This window comes from Arachis ipaensis, chromosome B5 (assembly GCF_059453495.1).
Source record: "Arachis ipaensis isolate K30076 ecotype BB chromosome B5, ASM5945349v1, whole genome shotgun sequence".
Classification (NCBI taxonomy): Eukaryota; Viridiplantae; Streptophyta; class Magnoliopsida; order Fabales; family Fabaceae; genus Arachis; species Arachis ipaensis.
The window spans coordinates 159658097-159683273 of NC_142440.1; the positions used below are offsets into that span (position 1 = coordinate 159658097).

At 25.6% G+C, this 25177-nt stretch overlaps 1 protein-coding gene across 2 annotated transcripts; it reads right to left on the reverse strand.

Annotated features, from left to right (window-relative positions):
* Positions 1–7198: 7198 nt before the first annotated feature.
* Positions 7199–10126, reverse strand: LOC107644956 (uncharacterized). 2 transcript variants are annotated; one of them, XM_021103359.2, is made up of 2 exons: positions 9131–10126; positions 7199–8261 (listed from the first exon to the last, which is right to left on the reverse strand). In XM_021103359.2, exons 1-2 carry the CDS (start codon positions 9735–9737, stop codon positions 7429–7431), a joined length of 1440 nt encoding a protein of 479 aa, XP_020959018.1. In that variant the 5' UTR covers positions 9738–10126; the 3' UTR covers positions 7199–7428. The 2 variants fall into 2 exon arrangements, with proteins under 2 accessions (XP_020959018.1, XP_016204419.1); XM_016348933.3 differs by having other exon boundaries at positions 7199–8264; positions 9131–9924.
* Positions 10127–25177: the final 15051 nt, after the last annotated feature.

The following is a 25177-nucleotide window of genomic DNA, read 5'->3' on the forward strand; positions in this document are numbered from 1 at the left end:
GTTAACGCCAAAGATTGTGAATTTGGGTTTGATTTCTGAATTGAATAATGAATGTAAGTTGAAAGGACAAATTCCAATATATTTTATGTAACATCTAGAGTTTAAAATTATTTTATTGTACTCAAAGACTCAAAGTTAGGTATAGAGTATATTCCACGTGTAAAATATTTTGGTTTTGATCTCTATTCTCTATTCTCTAAGCAGCACATGCTACGTGAGAATGGATCCTTTTAATTGTTAAAAAAAATTAAAAAAATAAAGTGTAATTTATAATTTTTTAATACATTTTTTTTTTATATTTTTTTTTGGTTTTACTTATAACAATTAATAATAAAAAAAAAATAAAGAGGATCCATTTCCATGTTACGTCTTTGTTCTATATCTGTGCTTTACGAATCCTAACGTCACTGTCCTTTTCCTATTGTATGATTATTTTTCTATTTTTAATTAAAACAATAACTCTCATTTATTTTTTTTCCAATTCAAACAAGTTTTAAACCCTGAAATTTACTCAATAAAAGTTCTTTTATTTTTTATACATTAATGACACAAAATTATTTCATAAAATTTAATAATCAATTAATTAAGGTATATAAAAGTACATATTTAATATTTAATAAATTCGTTATTAAATAAATTTGATTTCTGATGGTAAATTTAGTTAAAAAGATATATAAAAATGTATATAAATATATAATAATTAATTTAATAGTAAATTTTAAATATATATTAAATATTTTTTAGTTATATTTAAAATCTAATTTATCCAATAAACATCGACTCATCATGGTAAGATTGCCAAGTATTAAGTGGCCTACGTTATGGACCACGTCATCTATCTTTCACAATACACGTGGAATCAACTTCGGAAAATTCAATAAAAAAAAACGTTAGATGTGAAGATATGAAATAATAATATTAAATTAAATCCAAAATGGACAAAAAAAAAATCATAAAACAATGTTTTATGTAATTTTCCGGGAAAAGTACGTTTGAGATGAGAAAAAAGAAAATGAAGTTTGGTACTTTTAAGAGGGAAGACGTGAACCTTAATGACACGAAATCTCATCTCGTTATCATTATGATCTTGTAATCAAAGATTAGATAAAGATAAATATGAAGACAAACACAAAGCAAAATTAAAATTTTACAGCAACTTGTTTTTCTTGTTACATGTAATTTCTTGTCTTTTTCAATAAGGAGCGAAAATAAAAAATTTTGTACAAATGAAAAGTGTGCTTTAATTAGGATACTTATTAGTGTAAAAATAATTTGTGGTTAGCTGATTAATTTGAATGGTGAGGTATGTTAGGTGTGCAATGTTTGAGTAAATATTTTACAATTATATTTGATAACATGTCACTATATATATTAGTTGACAAATATGAAATTTAATTTTGTCAAAATTGTTAGATAGTATAACAACATATAATTATTTAAAACGAACTTGGTCCTCAGAGAAATTAAAAAAAAAAATGAATTTGGGTTGTATCTGCATCAATAATTTTAATATCATAAATATTTTGGGTTGTATCTGCATCAATAATTTATAAAAAAAAAAAAAAAACAATTTTTTTGTTCTTCCATCATTTTATTCATTTTACCAGCATATATAAGTAATTATATTGTTTCTTGCATCTAAATCAAAATAATACTTTTACTAATACTAATTTTACCAAGTTCAATGAATATTAAATAAAACCAGTGATGCTTTTTGCACCTAATCCTAGCCCCTTTTCCACAGTCAAAGTGTTTTATTTTAAAGAAATGACGAAAACATTAATTATTTTAGCCAATAATAATGTCTCTCCTTTTATTATTATTTTAAAATGGCATATATAGCTCTAAAATGAAAACAAAGCTTTTGTTAGTTAAATGATAATTTTTTAGGTGCTTTAAGAATAAATTAGAATTTTATTTTACTCTATTATATTAATATTGTGACATATTGGTAGTGTAAATCATTTTTATCATTTAAAATTAAATTTCAAAAACCACTTAAAAATATATTAGTCGTAATTAATTTAAAAAATAATAATTCAAAGGTGGGTGGGATCAACAATGTACACCGTACATGGACCAACATATGGTACTTTAAATAGAAAAAATATTAACTAAATGACATAAAACAATTAATTAACATATATATATGCATGATACTAGCTATAACTACCGACCAAAAATAAAGAAGCATAATACATAATTGATGATGAAATGAGTGACATACATGGATTCATTTTTAGGCATAGCTCACCGAAAACGAAAATAATGTTTCAAACAAATTTTAATATTATATCATTTTGCACGTTTTTTTATGCACAACAAATCTTTTTTATTCTATATATCTATATATTTAAAGGAAAATAGAAACAAAGTTAGGTTTGTTAGGAATGGGAGTAAACGGGAGAATGTGACTCCAATATATGAAACATTGCAGGTTTTAATTGGACTAATGATTTATATAGGGGTAGCAATATGTACGGGTACTTAATTCGATTCCATTGGATCGGATAGGGTTGCTAATCTGATTCGTAGCGGGTAGAGCAGGATGTAGATAGGGTTTTTGTGTGGGTCAGGTAGGGTGCGGGTTGAGCCTCAATCCTATTCGATCAACACGCACTCTATATATGTTTATGTTATATACTTATATAAAAATATGTTTTAAGTAGATGTTGAATCAAATATCTCTCACTAAATGCAAAAGATCCTTAACCATTAAAAGAAAATCATTAATTGATAATTTAATATTTTTTTTACATAAAAATCAGTTCTATTTTAAATTAGAGTGAATACCCCATCCGGCCCCTGACAATTATCTCGAAAGGACAACGAGGCCCTCAAGAAAAAAAAACACCCAATCCAGCCCCTGATAATTTTTTTTTGGGACTGATTAGCCCCTGTGCCAAAAAAAATAACATTAATTTTTTTTGGCACAGGGACCTCGTTGTCCTTTCGAAGTAATTGTTAGGGGCCGAGTTGGGTTTTATTTTTTTGTCAGGGGCCGGGTTGGAATTTTTTTTTTGTCAGGGACCTCGTTGTCTTTCGAGGTAATTGTCAGGGGCTGATTTGGGTTTTTCTCTTTAAATTATCATCAAGTTATATAATAATGTTGTATATTTTTTGTAACCCGCGGGTAGGGTCGGGTACCCGCGAATTAAGAGCGGGTAGGGTTAGGGTTGAGATATTCTCAACCCGCAGGTAAGGTAGGGTTGAGTTTATATAAAAATCTCAACCCGCGGGTAGAGTTAGAATTGGATCCAAACCCTACCCTACCCTACCCATTGACACTCCTATATATATATAGTTTCCGCTAATATGTGTTTTGTAGTTTGCACAATGTTCAAGAAGTATATAATATAAGAAGAGTTTTAAGTATACTGGAAACATCGGTGTTCCAGTTGTTTTGATCGTTCATCTGAATTATAAAAAATATATATAATATATATTAATTGAAATCAACGGTTAAAATAACTGAAATATCGGTATTTTCTGGTACACTTAAAATTTTTCTTATAATATAATATATAGTGAAATAAAATAAATAAAATAAAATAAATAGAGAACACAATAGTTTTAAATAATTAATAACTATTGCGTTTTTTTTTAATTGAAAGACGGGATTAAACTCACTAAAGTCCAGACAAAAGAAAACTAAGCTACAAGACAAAAGAGAAATTCCTCTTAAACTTAACACGAGTTAAGAGGATTTTAATTTGAGTAAAACCCATCTAATTTTTTGATTTAGACAACTCATACCTTATCGATTAAAAATGACAATAAAAATTTTATTTTTTTTTTGTTAGACGCATAAGTTTTTTTTTATGAGAATATCTAACAAAAAATAATAAAAAAAATACTTACGTATGACATTAGTTTATATAATCTAACTTTTATCTATTTTACATAAATAATAATTTGACATTAATTTATAAATAATATTTTTTGTTTGAAAAAAATATTGAATTTGAGAGTTTGGTAATGATTATGAGAAAAAAATGATGAAAATTTAATTTTACTATATTTTAATAGACTTACTTAAAATACATTATCTTAATTATTATAAATTAAATAATATTTATACTTTCATATTGAGACAATATATTAAAATGAAATAATATTTTTACAAAATTAATGAAGAGTTTAAGGACAAAAGAGTTTAATTGAATTTTGTTTGGTTTTATTTTTATTTTATATTTTTATGTGGATTAAAAAATAATATTACTAATATATGAATAATGTTAAAATATATTAAACTAATTTTGTAAAGAAAAAAAAATTTAGTTGCTATAAAAGACGGGTGCATAAATAAGTACTAACATACCTGTTAATATAATTTTTTTAAAATATGTATAATAATAAATAAAATATTAATTAATATGATGATTATTTCATATTTTGATTGAGAGAATTTGAAATTGAGTTTTAGAAAGAAAAAAATGTACCTTTTTATAAGTTATATATAATTAAGGTTATTTTAGGAAAAAAAATTATTTTAAAATAGTAAAAATATTTGGGATAAATCATAGAAAGATATAAATAATATTTTTATACTAAATGCAAAAAATTTTAATAAACATTTGAAAACTGATGCACTTTCAAACAGAATTTACAAATGATATTATTTTCGTCTCAAATTTGTTGGAAAGAATTTTGGCTACTTCGAAGGCTTAGCTATGGTAAAAGCATTTAAGATTAATTATAGACAAATTTAGGATAGAATTAATATTTTTCGAAATTCCCAAATCTGTATGAATACAGATGAATTATAATTTTTGTCCAAAATGTGTTGCTAATCTGTATGAAAATTTTGGCGTCATCCAGAAAAAATTTGACGCCAAAATTTGGGACAAAATTTAGACCAATTTAGGACATAATATATTCTTTCATAACATCCACTAAAAGTTGTTCAACATTTGTCTCAAATTTGTTTAAAATTAAAAAGTCATTTAGAATAAAGTAGAGCATTATTATATAATTTGATAATAATTTAAAGTAGAACTGACTTTTTATAAAAAAAAACGTATTAAATTATTAATTAATAGAACTGATTTTTTTTAGTGGTTAAAATTTTTTTGCATTTATTGAGAAGTTCTTAGTGCAACATTTATATCAATCCGTAACTATTCTATCCGTTGCGAATCGAGTTAACAACCTTACCCGACCGAATTAGATTGGATTGAATTTTAGAATGAGAGTTGTATACAAGTGAAGATCGGCTCATTAAGAGGCAATAAAATATACTAGAGCCATAGAGTTAAGTTGGAAGGAATTTTTATAACAAAATTTTGTTGCAATTTTAAACTTAGATCTATCATTTGAATGTGTATTTTTCTGTTGAATCTTCTTTTTTAAACCAATTTCATACCCTGAAAAGTTTGTTCAAATTTGATAATTTCATAAAGAAACCTTGAAACCTAAGCTAACTTTAAATTTTAGATAAGCCTACCTTTTGACAAGGTGATTGTTTGAACAAATATAATAATAATGCATAAAGTCCTTCATGTTCTTAAACTAAATTTGGTTTGACTGGTCTGTATCTCTTGAACTTCTCATCTTAGAAATTAACACAAAAATCAGTTACATTTTCATACCATCAATCAGCCAAAGTTAATAACTAACTACCCACTTCAATGGTGGGGTGGTCTTGGATTATTTTAGCCAACTATTGAAATTCAAATTCCATGCATGCCTTTGGCAAATGGCAAGTGGAAGATGCATGTGTTGTGACAGAGAACTAGGAGTGGAAAAAGTAAAGTTGACCTAGTAGAAGTATGCAGTTTGACCTGTATTTAATCTGATAATTAATTTAAGTTTAAAATTGTTTTAAAAATTTAATAATGATTTGAATTTGTTTTTATGCTATTTAAATATTTTTATCATTATATTATGTATCCATTAAAATTAACCATTAAAATCAGCTATCAGTATAAAATATATATTAAAATATAAATATGTATTAAAAATAAATTAAATCAGATATATATATACACAAATACATTGATGATTGATTTCAATAATTAATTTTGGTGTAGGAATAGTGTTTTTGATATTTTTATTTGCCAAACTACTTATTTCTTTATTATATAACAGTTTTATGTTTTAATATCTTTAATTTTATTTTATTTTATTTGTTTATTTTGCTATTTTAATTTCTTTAAATTATGAGACATTTTATTAGGTAAGTATTCTTTAAATGTGAAGTGACCTGTTTGGCTATTTCTACTCCTGTAGGAAATAATTTACATACATTGCCTTCAATTTAATTAATTAATATATACCAGAATTTCGTATTTATTAAATAATACATAATTTGGCGTTAAAAGATTAACTATTATTAACTGATAAAATCCATTCTCTTATATAAGAATTAAAATTGTGAATATAAAAATATAATTACTTTTGTTAATATAACTTCTTAAACATCATATAATTATACATTATAATATTAATAAACTACTATTCAATTTTACATTAATCATTATTTAATTTTTCAGTGTAAGATGAGTTAATCCAAACAGTATTGATTGTAACAAATGTATATAGTATCACTCTTAATCAGTAAGATTAGAATATATCAAATGTATCACTATAACACAGAAAGATAAAGAATAATCATCATGATGATAACTAAGTCACAACCAAATATATTACTAAACAAAAAAAGATTTTAAAGTATACAAATAATTTTTTTTAATAAAATATCTATGGCTGTAGAGTGGATAGCAGACAAGGTTATATAAAAAGCTATGGGTTTCTACATCTTTCTACGGATAATGAGAAAAAATGTTAACAACTTGACATCATATATTCATATCCATCTTATACAATACACAGAATCAAATTAACACCTTTGAACCCAAGTGCTGCTTTGTCTTTTCCTTCAAACTCTTTATCATACAAATACAAATACCCAAGTACTTTAACGATAAGAAATTCGCCAATGAATTATAGTTCAAATGGTATAATCTTTCCAAACTCAATTAAGAGATTGTGAGTTTAAATTTCCTATTTTTAATAAAAAAAAAATAAATTTTATACTTCATATTTTTATTTTTTATTTATTTATTTATTTATTTATTTATTGTTTGCTGTATTATTTAATCTACAAATCATATCTCTATCTCCAACCTAATTTGTAAAAGTAAGGTGGCAAACAACAAATATATTAAGAAAATAAAATTAAAAAAAAAACTCTTAATAACCTTATAATAATCCCATCTCATATTTTTTCAATAAATTAAAAATTAAAAAACTCTAAACCTAAAAGCAATTGTTCAAGGAATTTATGGTCAATTTTTTTTTTCTCAAAAATAAGGAAAGAAAAAGGAAAAAGAAAAACAAATACAAAGTTATATATTTTAATAAACAAAGTTTAAAATTAAAAAAAAAAAAAAAAAACAGAGAGAGAGAGTAACAAGAGATTCTATATCAACCAGGTGGTGGTGGATAGCCACTGGTATCTGACCAAGTTGAAGGGAGAAAGTTTAACCCGCCGGAACCGTCTCCGCCGCCGTGAGGTTGGTTTCCCGGTGGCCGGAAAAACACCATTTGCTGACTAGGAAACAGGGGAAGTGAAGCAGAGGAAGGTTGAGCAGAAGCTGAAAACACCGAAGCTGGTGGCACAACTGAAGAAGAAGAAGATGATGATGAAGAAGATTGAAGCGCCGCCAATTGTGAATTATAGTACAACTGTTGTAACAAATTCGAAGGTGGTTGATTAATTTGTTGTTGTTGATGTTGTTGAAAATCACCAGAACTCTGAAGAAGCAGAGAATATTCCAAATAGTCTCTGATCTCATTGTTTCCCTGAAACTGTGGCTGCTGCTGATGAACCAATGGTGGTGGTGGTGGTGGTTCTGGATGGTACATCTGCGGCGGAGGGTGGCGGAAATGTGTGGTGGCGGTGGTTGTGGCGGCGGAGGCAGAGAAAGGTGGTTGAATTGGGCGTGGCACTGCTCTTACATTCTCTGGAAAATTGAGTTTTGCTCTGTTTCCTCTGAATCTCAATGCGGCTTCGTCGTAAGCTCTTGCGGCGGCTTCCGCCGTGTCGAATGTTCCGAGCCACACTCTTGCCGCCTTGTGTGGATCTCGAATCTCCGCTGCCCATTTTCCCCATGGCCTTTGCCTAACTCCTCTGTACCTTCTCCTTCTCTCCCCTGTTTCTTCATAGGATGCCGCTTCGCTCGACGGCGTTGCCGGTGTCATGGTGGTTACGGTGGCTGCCGTGGCCGCCGTGGTGATGGAAGAAGCTTCTTCTGTCACTGCTTTATAAGAAAAAAAAATATATAAGATTATCCAATTTTTTCCTTAAAATTAATTTTTTTAGAATTATTAATTAATAATTTAGTCAAATTATTTATGAATTGGCTCGAGTTTAAGTTTAATAAAGTGATCATGAAATTGCACCACTATATGTAAATTATATTTTTAATAAAACGTGTATGAAATGAATTAATGAAGTGAGGGAAGTGTGAAAGGTGATTAACATGCAGCACCACTAACTTCATTAGCAACTAATGTTAATCTTAACGAAATTTCTCAGAAAATGCCATTGTTCAATTAGTTGCATAATCATGTTCTATAGTTCATTAATCTATTCCCAGTATTAAAAAATGGAAGAAAACAATTCATGAGAAAAGTGTTTATGCATGCAATATAAAATAAGTCATTGTAGTCCCATGACCTAAATGGGAGACAGAATTGCAATATATATAACCCAGTAGTGTTATCCTTCAAGTATCCCTAATATTAAATACACAATATCTAAAATTACATAATATTAAATTATTTCAAGTATTCTAATGCTAATTAATAAATATTAGATAAAATAACTTTAAACGGTGTAAGCTAATTTTTTATTATTTCCAAACATTATTGTTCATATATATATATATATATATATATATATATATATATATATATATATATATATTAATGGTGCAATAATTTTTTTGAACAAGTTGGCAAGTCTTTTAATTTTCTTTAAAATATTAAAAAATGATTAAAATATGAACTAAAAGAGAGTGTATCTTTATACTCAATTAAGAGGTTGCATGTTCGAGTCTCTGGTTAAAAAAAAAAAAAAAAACTTAGTTTTGATAAGAAAAGAAGTGAAGGAAGTGAATTGCACCTGAAGATGATTCTGGTTGATGAGAAGGTAGCACCTTGAAGTCACCAAGATTGGTTCCAAAGAATCTAGGAACAGGATGCTGAACCAAATTATGATGATGTTGATGTTGATGTTGATATTGATAAGATTGAGAAGAGGAAGAAGAAGATGATGAAGAAGCACCAATCATGTGGTGTTGTTCTTCACGCCCTCTCTTTTGGCCAACCCATGAAGAGGAAGCAGAAGCAGAAGATGATGATGAAGAAGTAAAAGAAGACAAAGACGACACGTGTCCAAAATCTGACGTCATCATAGGATGATGCTGAGAAGCAGCAGCAAACCAGTCGGTGCCGCTTTGATGAGATTGAGAAGAAGAAGAACCCGATGACACAACATTATTTGTCAGAGCCGAAAGCATGATCTCACTCAATTCCATTGAACCTTGCATTGTTATTCTTTCCACCTCATCTTCTTTCTTCGTACCTACTTCTTGTTCATATGATCTGCTTCTTCTTCCACCACCGCCGCCGCCGTGTTCCTCATCTCCGCCGTCACCGCCACGCTGCGCCGTGAACCGGATGAACTCACCTGACCCCCTTTGATGCGCCACCGTTGTTACTAAGCACATGTAAAAATAATATGTTCTTATTTTTTTTTGTTGTACTTTTCTTCTTTTTTTTTTTCTATTTTTGGTGATGAATATTTACCCTAATAAGGTCCACCAAGAAATTTATGATTTTGATTAGTTTCTCGGAGACCCTTTGAGATGTTTTGAAGAATGAAACGGTTTTTATATAAATAAGGTGTGTTAAGCTAAGAGAAAATCAAACGTGGGAGTTACATAGCCCCCAATTAAATAGTACTATACGTACTACTAGCTACTACTTCCTGGTCCAATTAATTATTTTCTTTTCTTTTCTTTTTTAATTAATTTAATAATATATATTCTCGGTTCATCAAATTCTCTTTGCTATTCTAAAATACAAAAAAGGAAAAGATCAGATATGTATTGGGGGTACTATAACAAATACATGAACCCAAGCTTTTATTTAATTTAAAAACAAAAAAAAAAACAAAAAAGGGAAGAGAGTAGTAGTATATAAGGTTGCTTAGCTTCCTTGGTATGTATGTGTATGTTCACACCTAAACAAAGGATTTTAATTTGACTGAAATAAAAAGATTGAAGATATGCAAATTAAAATGGAAGTAAGAAGTAACTAGTTAACACCTATAGCGGCAGTCTTTTCATTTTTGCATCTCCTAGCATTGTCGGCGTACTTTTTTGATAGAGAGAGAAACATAAAAGACATAAGAGTTCATGTTTGAATTTGATTACTAAGAATTTTGATTACTATACTAGTCTATAAGCAGTCAAATTTTATTTTCTTGCGTATAAAAAGCTAGTTTTAACTTTTAAGTTTTAACCGACTTGGCTACTTAGGAATAATGGGTTAATGCTTAATAATATTATTTTGGGCTCTAGGCATGTTGATTAGCCCATGATTAAGATTAATGGGTCCGGCATGTGTAGTTTCAACATACATTATTATTATTATTACAACTAACACAAGTTGATTATATTGAGTTTATATTACAACTTACATTGATGGGATTTAGGACGCGTTTGGCAAGTTTTAAAAGTAATTTTTTTTAGTTTTTGACTTATGAAAATTAGTAGTATTAATGTCTGATGTAATTTTTAAAATTAAATTGTGACTTTCTAAGAAGCTATTTAGGAGCTTATAGAGAAGTTAAAAAAAAATAACTTCTCTCATAATACTACTACTTTTTACTATATTTTTATAAAATAAACACTTTTAGAACTAAAAATCTAAATACAAAATAACTTATTTATAAGCTACTTTTAATATAATCATTTATTATTTAAACTATTTTTTTAAAAGGAACTTAATTAAGTTGTTTATCCAAACTGGCCTTAATTTAATTGATATCTAAAAGGCATAAGCTATGAATCAATTGTGGGTTAGGCTTGGAATCATTCATGAGGAGGTGTAAAGGTGTAAATTCACATAGTATCTAATAAAGGCAATTTGCCTAATTATTTTCTAGAAACATGCATCATATACCTTTTTCATTTTGAAATGTTACATTATATTATGAAATGAACTTGGAAGAGAATAGAATAGAATAGTTTGATCTGGAATTTATTTCGGAATATAATCAATGTGCTTGTTATTATTATTATTATTAGATGGGTGAGAAAAATTAAAAATGAATTCATGTGAATGTATATGGTCAAAGCACGTCTCTGATATAGGTATGTAGTTGCCAAATTGAGAAGAGTGTGTTTTTTGTGCTCATCACGAACAAGAACACTAGACCCATAAATGTAAAATGATTTTGAATTCTTCAAATTCAGTGGAATGTTAATGTTGATTATTTTGTACACTTGATAATAATTTTTTAGTTACGCCTATTCTGAATTTTGACTCTTCTAAAATGTACAAAATAATAAAATATCATATGCAATTAAATCAAGTTATTATATGTGATATTTATTAAACAATTTAATGGTACTTTAACATTAATCTCTCATTTTCCCATTTTTTACAATTTTATATATATATGTGAATAATATTATTCACCCTTTGAAGACTATCACATAGGTCAAATAGTTTACTGGGTCACCCATTCAGTCGCCACCTTCCATAATGAATGAATGAAGACGAACGTGGGGGGTGATTCCTTTCACATTGTTGAATAATATTCTATTTTTAACATTAGTCTTATTTAACTCGTTCATATAAAAACGAAGGAAATGAATAAAATGATTATAGTTAAAGGGGAAAATTCAAGTGTAGTTGACTTCACGTGAAGTTGATAATTGAAAGTCGTTAGATAATTTAACTGATTTGACTAAATTTTCATCTAACGGCTTTCAACTATCAACTTCACGTGAAGTCGACGGTGTCTAAGTTTTCATCTATAGTTAAATAATAATGTTCACTTGTGTTTGTTTGTACCGTGCCCTAATTATTAGTAGGGTAAAGTCAATTTTATCAATAATTTTTAAAATATTTTTAAATTTTATTTTGTTTCTAAAATTTTCGATTTATATCAAATCTATATCTGATAGTTAAATTTTAAAAAAATTAAGACTAATTCAGTAATAATGTATAATAATTATGTCTAATTTATTAATATTAAAAGTTGTTATTATAAATTGTTATTGAATTATTTCTATGTTATGCAATTTAAAAATTTTTGAAATAAAATTTAATTTTTTTTAATTTGTAACAAATTTTAAAGTAAAAAAATACTTCATTTCTATTATTATTATTATTATTATTATTATTATTATTATTATTATTATTATTATTATTATTAACTAGAATATAAATATATAGCCTCAGCATCCAAACTTTTTGTAAGTAGAAACTAGATAAAGAGAGATTAAAAAAAAAAAGTGAATAGAGGCTCAAGCATGAGATAATGACATCGCAAATCCTAGAAACTTTAAAAGAAGAATGAAAATGTCAACGTGGCCGTGAGTCAGATCATGAAATGATACACGTGTGGTTAGAAGACAAATGACAAATAACAATATTATACATAGACTTTATTAATACAAATTAAATTTTGAAAAAAAAATCAAAATTTCTTCTTAAAAAAAATTATTATACACATACATACGAAATATATTTCCCAAAGTAAAATTTGATTTTTGTTTTTTATGTTATAATGACTTCTCATAATTTTTAAAAGATACTAATTACTTTTTTTTTTTTACCAAATATAGGAAACTCGAATCCGCAACCTCTTAATTGAGTATGGGGAGACTATACCATTTGAGTTATTACTCATTGGCAAAGATACTAATTACTTAGTGATGTTATATGTATAAAAGTGTATTAATTGTTAAATTTATAAAATTTAAATTATGATGTGTTTCTAACTTCTTTGGTGAAAATGAAGATGAAGAAGAATATGAAAAGTATAGGTCCACTTAATTAACATCCGTTAATGAATTTCGAGTGGGAATTCCCATCCGTTATTAATTGTGCCAACGTTTTTGGCATTCACGGTTGATGTTTCTAATTCTAAATAGAGTATATATGTATTACACTTAATGAATAAAACAATATGATTTGTGTATAATAATTATATGAATTATTAGGTTAAATTTAACAACAACAATATTATATGTATGTTAAAATCAGTTATTAAAATTAATTATTAATATATAATATATATAAAAATATAAATTATATATTAAAAATAAATTAAATTACGTATGTATTTATATATAGATATATAATACTTAATTTTAGTAATTAATTTTACTATATAAATAATATTTTTTTATAAATCTAATTAATTTAACTGTTATATTATGTTTAGAGTTATGGAAAATAAAAAAGAGCTAGCTCATCATCTTCATCATCATTAAATAATAAGATTGTAACTTAAAATTAAATTTTAAACTAATTGATTAGATCTAAAAATAATACAATATTTGACTGATTAATATAGTTATGACTTGGATTTAAAAACGTTGGCATAGTAAAAAATCAAGGTCAATATTATAATTTTCAAAGACATTTTTCATAAATAATTAATAAGTCTAATAAATGGTGTGGAAATATATATATATATATATATATATATATATATATATATATATGATAAATTAAATAAAACGGCTTAGAAATTAAATAACGGGTCATGGAGTATATAGTTACTTGCTGCTTGGGGATATTAGATTTTTCATTGTTATACGTAAACATTAAAACAATAATAGATTGGTTAGCGGGGGATAAAAAATTCAATTACTTGTAGTTATGGATTTCCTTTCCTTTTCTTTCTTTTTCTCCCATCTATATCTCTCCTTTTAATTAAATGAGTAAAAAAAGTTGTTCTCATAAATCATAACCAATATCCAACCACTTTAATTTGCCTCTTTTCAAGTTTTGTTTCAAAATAATTTGAATTTAGAATTACGATCATTTGATGCCAAAGAAAATGGTATTTGGATTGTCATACTACTAAAAAAATACTTTTAAGTGATTATTTATTTTATTTTTAGTGTCAATAAAAATAATCGCTAATAAATTTATTCAATAATTAAATATTAGTCATTTTATATTTTATCACTAAAAGATTCTAGCGATAATTATACAATTGTCAGTAAAAATATAATTACCAATCATAACATATAATAATAACAAACATATAACTATCGCACAAAATATAAATTAAATAAAATATACTTAACTATTATATTATTTATCACCCAAAATTTGTCACTAAATAATTTTTGTTATAGCGTTATTAAGATAACTTGAACATGGTCTGAAATATTGATCCAAAAACAAAATAAAAAACAAAAATTTTAGAAAATTTTTTAAATATATTCAAAATATTAATATTTTAATAATTTAATAATTAATTTTAATTAATATATATTATATATATTTTTTATAATTAAAATTAATAGTTAAAATTATTAAAATATTAATATACTTGGTAGTTAATACACTTAAAATTCTTCCAAAACTTTATTATTATATAGCAAAATATATGTTGGGGACAATAGGTTTGGTATGTAGCTATGTACGTAGAGGCGTAGAGCTATTCTATTGTCATATTTCAAGGCATAGGTTGGCATAGTAGAAGAGAAGTACTTCCTATTAAACCCTAAACATATCATAGCATTTATTGGGAAGTGTGTCACTTTTTTTTTTTTACTTTTCAAAAAAATGGAAGTATGAGATGATAAAATCTAAAGGTATGTTTAGTTTATGTTTTTATGTTTTTATTTTTATTTTTTGTTTTCATGAAAATTTTATGAGAGAAAGAAAACCTAGTAAAAACGAAAAATATTTCTGTTTTTATCTTTTATTTTTTTTACAAAATTTTAAAAATAAGAAATATAAAAAATAAAAATAGAAAATAAAAACTTAAAACAAACGCATCCTAAATATTTAAAAATGGGGCTTAACATTTGTAAGTTTCAAAAATAGAAAACACAACACACCAAAATTCAAGAATATATAGTACAATAGTGTTGACATATAGAATAGTAGATCAATTGTTTGATTTAAACGTTAATAAAATATTTTTAATAAGGGAAATAATGTAATGTATTTGCATGAATTAAGAGAACAAACAATTAGGCTATTATTAGGTTATGGCAAGGTACATTATATATTATTGTTAGTGTATGTGCCAACCTGCCTTCTATATATGAATTAAGACAAGGATATCTAATTTCTATTGGAATGATGTTGAGATGTATGTTGTCTAAGGAGTTAGAGGTATATATTTTGGGAAGATTTTCAAGTGTACCGTCGTACTGATGTATCAGTGATTTTTAACTGTTGATCTTAATTACTTATATTATATATATTTTTTATAATTAAGATCAACGATTAAAAATTACTGAAACACCGATATGACGGCACACTTGAAAAATTTCTTATATTTTGGAACCAAAATTGATCATAACTATTTGTATCTAGCTTCTTTTTATAATTAATTATAATTGATTAAATACAAATATATATTAGAGTAATTCATCTTCATATAACATATCAGTTATTAAAAATGTGAATATTTGTTTATATATGTCTCTTTATGAAGTAACTTTTTGCAGTATTTGTTTTTTTTAAAATACTCTCTCTTCAACTTATGATAAAAACAATCACATCTTTTTTAAATTTTTAAAATAAAAGACATTTTAACATAATTTTTAATTAAAAATGATCCCAAGTAAGATAATTATCTTCATATGTTCTTCAAATTATCTTGTAACCAAGCTCTATTAAAAATATTTTAAATATTGTTTGAATTGACATAAATTAAAAATGAAATGAACTAAAAATAAAACTATATGAATATTTGAAAATAAATTTACATAAAGTGAAATTGTGATTTAAATACTTAAAAAAATAAAATAATAAAAGCACACTTAAAAATTATTATGCAAAGCACAAAGTTAGTCATCCTTCACAAACATTTCAATTTTAGTTAGAGGTTATAAATTAATATTTATTTTTATATGCAGAAAAATAAACTTTTTTTTCATATTATGTCACATCCATGGATGGACACACTACTCTTCAAATTACATGGAAAAAACATTCCTTCTTCCAACCAATAATTCTTGAAAAAAAATAAATATAAAAATAAATATAAAACTAATTTTAGAGAATGCTTTCCACTTAAGGTATCTGTCTTTCAAAAAGAATTCTGACCAGCATTTGTTCTTAAATTTCAAAACCAATTGCTAGTCATCAATATATATCGTTGACTCCAAAATATACATTCAAACCAGCACTTTAATGGCACATACACTCCCATATTGTATTTAGCTATATAATCATGGAACATATATATAATATTATTCAACATTCCACACCACTAAAGTTGGTAAAAGAAATAAATTTCTCACATTAATTTCTTGATATATGTTACATGTGGGCTAGGTGAGAACTGAGAAGTGTGATCTAGATGGTTTGTGACAAATATAGTTAAAGGATAATATATATAATGCTTCTAGGGTTGATAAGCTAAGTCGATTGACATACACCAACCTAATAAAATATACTTTTTAGAGAAAAAAAAGTTTCCTAATTTTTTAATTCAAAAGCACATAACTCTTTAACTAATTGAAAATATAAAAATATTTTTAATTTTGTTATTCAAAATATACAAGGATAAATTAGTCCTTCAAAGAGATTTAGATGTTTCACATTTTAAAAACTAAGACTGCGTTTGTTTATAGAAACAGGACACTGAGACAGAGATACAGAAACACAAAATTAAATTGTGTTTGACAAAAGAGACATGGACAGAGACAATATGTCTAGAAATACTGAATTAGTATATATTTTGTGTCCATCTTGACAGAAAAGACATAAAGACACTAACAAGGGATAGAACTTATGTTTTATTTTTTCTGTCATTATTCTTGTTAATTTTTTATAATTATATTTTTTATTATTATATTTTTCATCTCAAAATTTCTGAATGAAACAAATGAGAATAAATTGAATTTTCATAATTTATTTTTATTTTATCACCAAATAGAATATAAGAATACAAAATTTTGTGTCTTTGTCTTTTATGTTTTGTTCTCAGTGTTTTATCTTATCATGTTCTCATAAATAAATCTAACCTAAAAGAAAGGTGCTTTTGTATTTTTAATTAATTGATGACTTATTTATGTTTAAGATAAAAAGTCAGAGACTTATTTATTATTTATTATTTATTCTAGCTAGTTTCTAACTATATGTGTATGTTATTTTTTAAATTTGCCAAGACTTTAGTGTATGTCTCAATATATATACCTTATAAAAATTATAGGGTAAATAAAACCATATACATAATAATAAAATTAAGCTCAAAATCTAATTGCTAAAGCAACAATAATAGAGATCTGGCACAAAAGAGTTTTAATAATTTATAATAAGTCCATGCATAATTTCTTGCTATATAAAGATTGAGACATACACTAATTAAGCGAATTAGAGGTCAACCTCAAACATGATCATCACAGTCAACTTTTTTAAAAGGTAGAAGAGTTGGGTTGGTGTATGTTCATTCAAACACATGCATTCTAAGATATCACTTTGTTGGCTACTATTACAATTTGAAGAAAATTAAAGTATCATGACCTAATTTATGTATAGATCCTATATTATTTTTAACTAACTAGGTCATTGATTGTTTTATTATAGCTAATGTATAGCTACTAAGTACTAATAAGTAGTGAAGCAGAAAGCAAGGGATTTAATTAAGTTACAATTAAATATATATTATTATAATAAGGTGAAAACTCAGGTGAAGTCGTCTTTATGTGAAGTTGATATCTTAGAGCCATTAGATAAAAATTTAGTCAAATCAGTCAAATCATCTAACGTCTCTCAGGTATCAACTTCATGTGAAGTCGACTTCACCTGAGTTTCCACTTTATTATAATTGTTATTCAGAAAAACTTGAACCATTGAAGCATTTCCAAATTTGTTGAGTCAATAACTTCTTTGAAAGACGGTAGCCAAACTATCCTATCCAAATTGAAATAAAGAGGAAACAAAGCATTTGGTATAACTACCATCAAAATTATTGAAACACTCACTGTCTATGGTCATGCATGCATTACTATATTATTTACATCAACCATACTAATATAGGATATATATTAAAATACATATTAAAATATAAAATAAATTAAATATTTAATTAATTTATTAATTGACTTTTTATATACACATAATATTTTTATATTTACATATAATGGAAAAATAATTAAAGTAGTTTAATTTATATATTATATAGAATAAGTATAAAATTTTTTAATTAGTTTATATATATTACTAATTAATATTTTGTTGAAATTTAGGTGCAGTTAATTTCATATAAAATTGATAGCTGAGAGTCGTTCAATAATTTGATAGGTCTAATTAAATTGTCATCTAACGGCTCTCAACTATCAATTTTACATGAAGTTAAGTGCACTTGAATTTTAATTTAATTATTTTATTATAAAAATAGTTTCTAATCCATACTTTTTGAAAAATTTAAAATTTGTGGTTAAAATTTAAAATAAAAAATAATTTTAAAAAATTGACTAAAAATAAGTTAGTTCTTTATTATATTATTCTATATGCGGACTAATACCTACATACACAAATAAATTAAATAAGGTCAATATGTCTCTGACTCTGACCTTTGGAGGCATTAGGGGTTGCCATTTTTTTTTTTTTTGGTTGCCATTTGAACCATCAATATAGTTTCACACTTCACACATATTGCCATTAATCCATTATGGTCTTCTCTATGGCCCTACACAAAAAAAATTCCAATGTTTAATTTAAATTATCTTTCCTTTTATTTGCATGTTACTTCTCTTTCGGAGAAAGATATATAATCGAGTTTGAATTGAACTCATGCATTATGCATGTTTGGAATCCTTCTTCATCGTCAAGTACTCTTTGCAAAAACCTAATAGTAATCAAAGTAATTAATTAAGTGAGTAGTGCATGTTTTGAAATATTAATTAGAATAATATGTCAAAAAATATATTAGGAATTTAGAATATTGTGTTTGAATTAAATAATGGATAATTAATGTATTATTGTATCATTTACATTCTCATAAAATTAACCTATATATAAATTTTAGAAAATATTTGTGTAATTTTAGAATATATTTAATACATCTTCTAAAAGAATATTTTCAGCTAAATTTTAACTATTTAAATTAGTTAAATGTGTCATTATTTTATATTAAATACATGAAAAACAACCCTATTACTATATATATATATATATATGAGAGAAGCAACAAAAAAATTATTTTAAAACTTTTAATTAGCACAATCCTTTAGAATTATTTTCTTCTCTCACGTTAATTATTAAGAGATCTAGTAATAGGATAGCTCATAAATTTAACTCGCTTAAACCTTATTAATTCAATCACTATGTGGATAAAAGAGGCCACTAATAACATCTATAATTTGATTATTCTTTTTGACATTATAAGTTTTATTCATGAATGATTAACTATCACACTTATCTTAACAGAAATATAGAAAGAGAACATAACTTATTTTTTAATTTTTAAAAAGATATCAGAATAATTATTTAAGTTTACACACATGAATAAGCATATATAATAATTTACACATATTATACAAAATCTATACACATATTAATAAAAAAAAATACACATATGAATTATAATTTTTGACAACCGTACCCTTCTATAAGGCTGCGTTTATTTCTAAGAATAGGATAGGACAAGATACTGAGGATAGGACAGGATAAGACACTGATAGATAGAGACACAAAATTTTGTGTTCTTATATTCTGTTTAGTGATAAACTAGAACAAATTATAAAAATTTAATTTATTCTCATTTTTTTCATTCAAAAAATTTGAGATGAAAAATATAATAATAAAAAATATAATTATAAAAAATTAACAAGAATAATGAAAGAAAAAATAAAAAATAAGTTGTGTCATTTGTCTTCGTGTCCATCCTGACACGTGTCATTCCTGTCAGGATGGACACAAAATATACTAATTCAGTGTCTCTGAACACATTGTCTCTGTTTATATCTCATTTGCTAAACACGATTTTGTGTTTCAGTACCCCTGTCTCAGTGTCCTGTCTCTATAAACAACCTAAATATTGGATAAGTAAAAATCCCGTACGATTAAAGCTTCATTCCAAGGCTCCACCTTTGATGTCATCAAACTTCTTTGATCCATAAATCGTTGCTTTTTAATATTTAATTTGTATCATGAAACATGTTTGTTTTTGCATTTATTTTTTTTAATTCATTCATTCTCTTAAAGATACATTGTTATTTTGTTTTGGATAACTCTATTATATATAAAAAATAATAATGTTTTTCTTTTTTTTTTTTTTGTCGGCTGCTTTGATTAGTGGAGGAAATTTTTAAATCTCACACGTGCAGTTGCTAATTAATTAGGGCTTAATATTACATTAATCGTTCCCACCAGAATATTTTATAGTAGTATAGTATGGCATGACCTAAGCAATTGCCATTAGAATATAAATAAATTGTTACACATTGAAAATTGATATAAACATTATGGCTCCAAATTGTAACGTGAATATTTAGGAAAAAACTATGCGTGCATTTGAGTTAAATAATTTTATTTTTTTATGTCACAAAGAAAAAGAATTAAATTCATAATAGATTTTTGTTATTGAAAGAGACTTTTTATATATTTTGATAAAATAATTTTAAGTCAATATTATTAATTTTAGTCAATTATTTTAAAGTTAATTTTTTATCTATTTTTTTCTCTTAACACTAATTTTAACACCACCATATTAATTTTAGTCAATTATTTTAAAATTATCATTTTTTATCTATTTTACTTTTTTCTTCTTAATAATAATTTTAATACCATCATAATTTTATCATTTGCCATAATCACCACACATATCGATCGCTGCTTTTGGTTATTCAACCATCGTTGTCAATCATTCTAAATTCTAAATTTTATACCATAAATTTAAACTTCTAAATTTTAAAATTTAAAATTTAAATTATTTAGTTTATTTTTCTCTTAACCTATTTTAAACTTATGAAAGACAAAAGATTAAACATGTACACATTAAATCTTTCTTCCAAGTTTCCTTTAATTTCCTCTGTTTTAAAATATTCTATTTTATTATACAACTTGTAAATAGACAATAAGTACTAGAGTATAGGACAACATATAAAATAAAAATTCCAATATATAGCAAACAAAAATCCAAAAAAAAGAAAATGAGAATGGAGAGATATAGAGATGTAGATTTGGTGGCTAGAAAGAGAGAGATTGAGGTCAGGTTCAATGCCTTATTATGGCTACTAGATTTGTGGCTACTAGATTTGAAAGGGCCCCAAAATACACAGTTGAAAAGTGAAAGAACATAAGAAAATTTTTTTTTTTCATGGTTCATACTCATTGATAGTGATTAAGAATTTAAGATCTTTCTTGCTTCCGATTTTGACGATCTCGAATTGTTTGGACTATTAAATGGAAAAGTACGGAGAGTTAATGGAATATTTGTACAATGCGGACAATAGAGGTTTAGGGAGTATTAGAGAAATAACCATTAGTGTTATCTTTTTCGATCAGCGTAAGCTTCTGGGATGCGTGGTATCATGACGTGGTATTAGAGCTCTAGATCCGAAAGGTCAAGAATTCAATTCTTGGTACTCATATAACTCATTGTACACATTATACAAATAAGTCATTGGCTCCCTAGCAAGACTCCTATTAAATACTTTTAATAATAAAATATATTTTTAAAACTTTTTAATAATTATCAAATAATATTTTTTTAATTTTTAAAATTAATTTTTTATATATTAATTAATTTTAAAATTTATTTTATATGTTATAAATTATTTTATTATTCATCATTTATCTTATTTTTATAATTTTATTATTAATAATTTAATATTTTATTAATATTTATTTTTAATTTTTTTTTGAGTTTAAAATCCTAAGATTAATAATTTCATAATCTATCATCATGCAATATCTTTTTCAATGGTCGAATTCTATAATTGTAATTGTTTATATTTCATTGTGATTAACGATTTGTTGCGGCGATAGATCCTGATCATCGATTATTAATTGCTAAGTATACATTTTTTGTAGTAAAAAAAATTATAATTTACAAAAAAAAAAAGTTATCGATTTTTTTATTCAAGTAATCGATAGCGAATGAAAATTCTTTTTCTATTATAACTTGTAGAAAAATAATTGATATTTTTATTTAAGTAATTGATTGGTTAGTGAATAATTTTTTTTTTTTACAATAATCAGTTATTTTATGAACAAAAATTCAATTTTTTTTAGACAATTAATTTTATTACCTATCCAATTCATTAGTCGAGAAATTTAATGAACAAAAATATTTAATAACAAAAAAAATCAACTAAAAACCGCCAGAACTTGCCTTTGCGTTGTGTTGCATTATCTTGCATCGGACCAAAAACGTGGCCGCGTGCCAATCACCCAATTCCAAGAAAATGTGAGAAAGAGATCAGAGTGATCTGATGAAAGTGAGTGATTCATTTATTTTCCTAAGCAAACTTGATGAGACTTTTTTTTTTTTTTTTTTTGCGGCGGTGGACATGGAATTATAGGAAAATAATCATAATTTCTATGTAGGAAGAAATGCTGAACAAATGTAGAGTTATTTATGCATAATATTATTTATATGTCAAATATTTCTGATCCCTGTATAAAAATATAATTATTATTAATTGATTATTACATATTTTAAATTAATTTTGAATTAATAAAGCAAAAAAGTATGATGATTATTAAAAAAGATATTGATATCAAAATAGTGTCTATTATAAAAATAATTACGTAGATGTAGTAGGCTTGATTATTTATTATTTGTTGTCTTTTGTGTAACTAATATTAATCTTGCTATCTTCAATTAGGTGGAAATTCAGGTACAGTCGACTTTACGTGAAGTTGATAGCTGAAAACCGTTAGATAATTTGATTGATTTGACTAAATTTTCATCTAACAGCTTTCAGCTATCAACTTCACGTGAAGTCGACTGCCCCTGAATTTCCACCCTTCAATTAATATAAGATTTTGAATACATTCGTTTTATGTTAGAACTAAATAAGTAAATATTTGTCATTATGTTATACATATAACTAATAAGTTGTTGTATAGAAATATATACATTTAGTATTTGCAAAAAAAAATTTGATTATACTATGGTTAAAGTTTAATTATTCTAATAATTGATTACTTTTTTTAAAAGTAATATAAAATAATATGTATAAATATATTATATGTAGTTAATTTGCTGATTGATTTTTTATATTTATAAAAGATTTTTAAAATATTTGATGATATAAAATTCATTTGACTACATACATGGGGATAGTCGAACAAACAAATATAAATTAAGAAAATTTGATTTAAATTAACTTCAAAAACTAACTAAAAAATAATGAGAAATGCCTAGTTAATATTTAAAGACCAATTGTTAATATAATTAAGTGAATTATATATATGGATAATGGGTCCCTCATAGGCTCATACCCAACGCAGGATCTAATTTTGATCCTCAAGTGAGTTATGTCATTGTTGTTGGGATTGATCTAAAAAGTGTGCAATTGTTCTGAATAAAAAAACAAAGCAAATATGGAAGGAATCACTTAGCTTTTTCTCTTCTCTCTTTGTCTCAGGCGAAAAATTATAAAAAACTAGATAAAAGAATCAAATTAACAACACATGTTTTTTAATTAAGTCAGGTTGGTTTAGTAGTCAGTTTACTAATCTGCTTAAATAAGTGTCAGTGGTTCGAATCCCATTTTGTACATACAGCAATTTATCGGCCAACGGTAAACCCTTAAATAGAGCTCAGTTCTGTAACAAATTAGTCATTGACTTACTGGACTGAAGAATACTGTAGGAAGCAAAAAACAAACAACACATGTTTTTTAATTTATTATTATTCAAATATTTTTTTTTCTGTTCATTTTGTTTGGTGAATTTCTTGGATTCTTATTATTTTGAGCTTATTTGATTCCTTTCCCTCTCAGTAAACTTGATAAGAAAGCCATATTACAAAAGATAATGGCTACACTTGGTACATCCACTTTATTCCAATCCCCTCCACATAATTTAAGGGATTAAAAAAAAAATATATCCAAAACTATAATATAGGCTTTTAGGATAAAACAAAACTACTACACCCCCCAAAATATAAGATATATATATCTTAGTTTATAATTCATATAGAAAAGAAAAAGAATCATATAGAATTATTTTAGTTCTATTACTACCGTTATATATATATATATAGTTGCATCCCATTCCCATGTGGTGGATGAGAAAGAGCCTCAAGTGATAATCACTATCAAAATTAAATTAATAATATTATCATTTAATTTCCATGAAAGAGAAAATGCAATGCATGATAGGATAAGATACTTTGAAGAAGAATAATAATATTTTTTTTTCCCAATGATGGAATGAAAGGTAATAAAATAGGGTACACGAGTGTGAACTAATAATGTGCACGCGAGAGCATATAACACCGTTGAAGAAGCATGCTTGTGTTTGTGTGTGCCTTTTTTGAGAATAATGAGGAAATAAAATCTTTAGGGATACATACATATCTATCTTAGTATTGACTTCAATCTAGCCGTTGTGTACCACTTTCTACAAAGAAAATGTTCTCTCTTCATTCACTTTAAGATCTTTATCTAGAACAAAATCATAGCAATGGTGAAAGTAAGGTTATATGGATAGATATTAATCAATTTGATGGTATATATGACCCTACGTACGATATTGTTAGTAAGAAAAATTCTTTAATTCAGTTCCTTCATTCATCGGGAAATAATTCTTTATATTTTTTTAACCTCCGTTATTTTATCTATCTACCTTTAACTATGTTAGCTTATAGAAAAAATGTTATACACACTAAAAAATAAAAATCGGTTACCAAATCAATTACTATATATTTATTTATAAATATATTTACAGTAATTAATAAATATTAAATACGATAAATTTTAATTGATTTTGACTA

What these genes read in the sequence shown, in the direction of transcription:
- LOC107644956 (XM_016348933.3), bottom strand. Translation starts at nt 9,737, where the DNA reads ATGTGCTTAGTAACAACGGTGGCGCATCAAAGGGGGTCAGGTGAGTTC. An exon ending in TCAACCAGAATCATCTTCAG is followed by an intron (nt 8,265 to 9,130) that starts GTGCAATTCACT and finishes TTTCTTATAAAG; the next exon opens with CAGTGACAGAAGAAGCTTCT.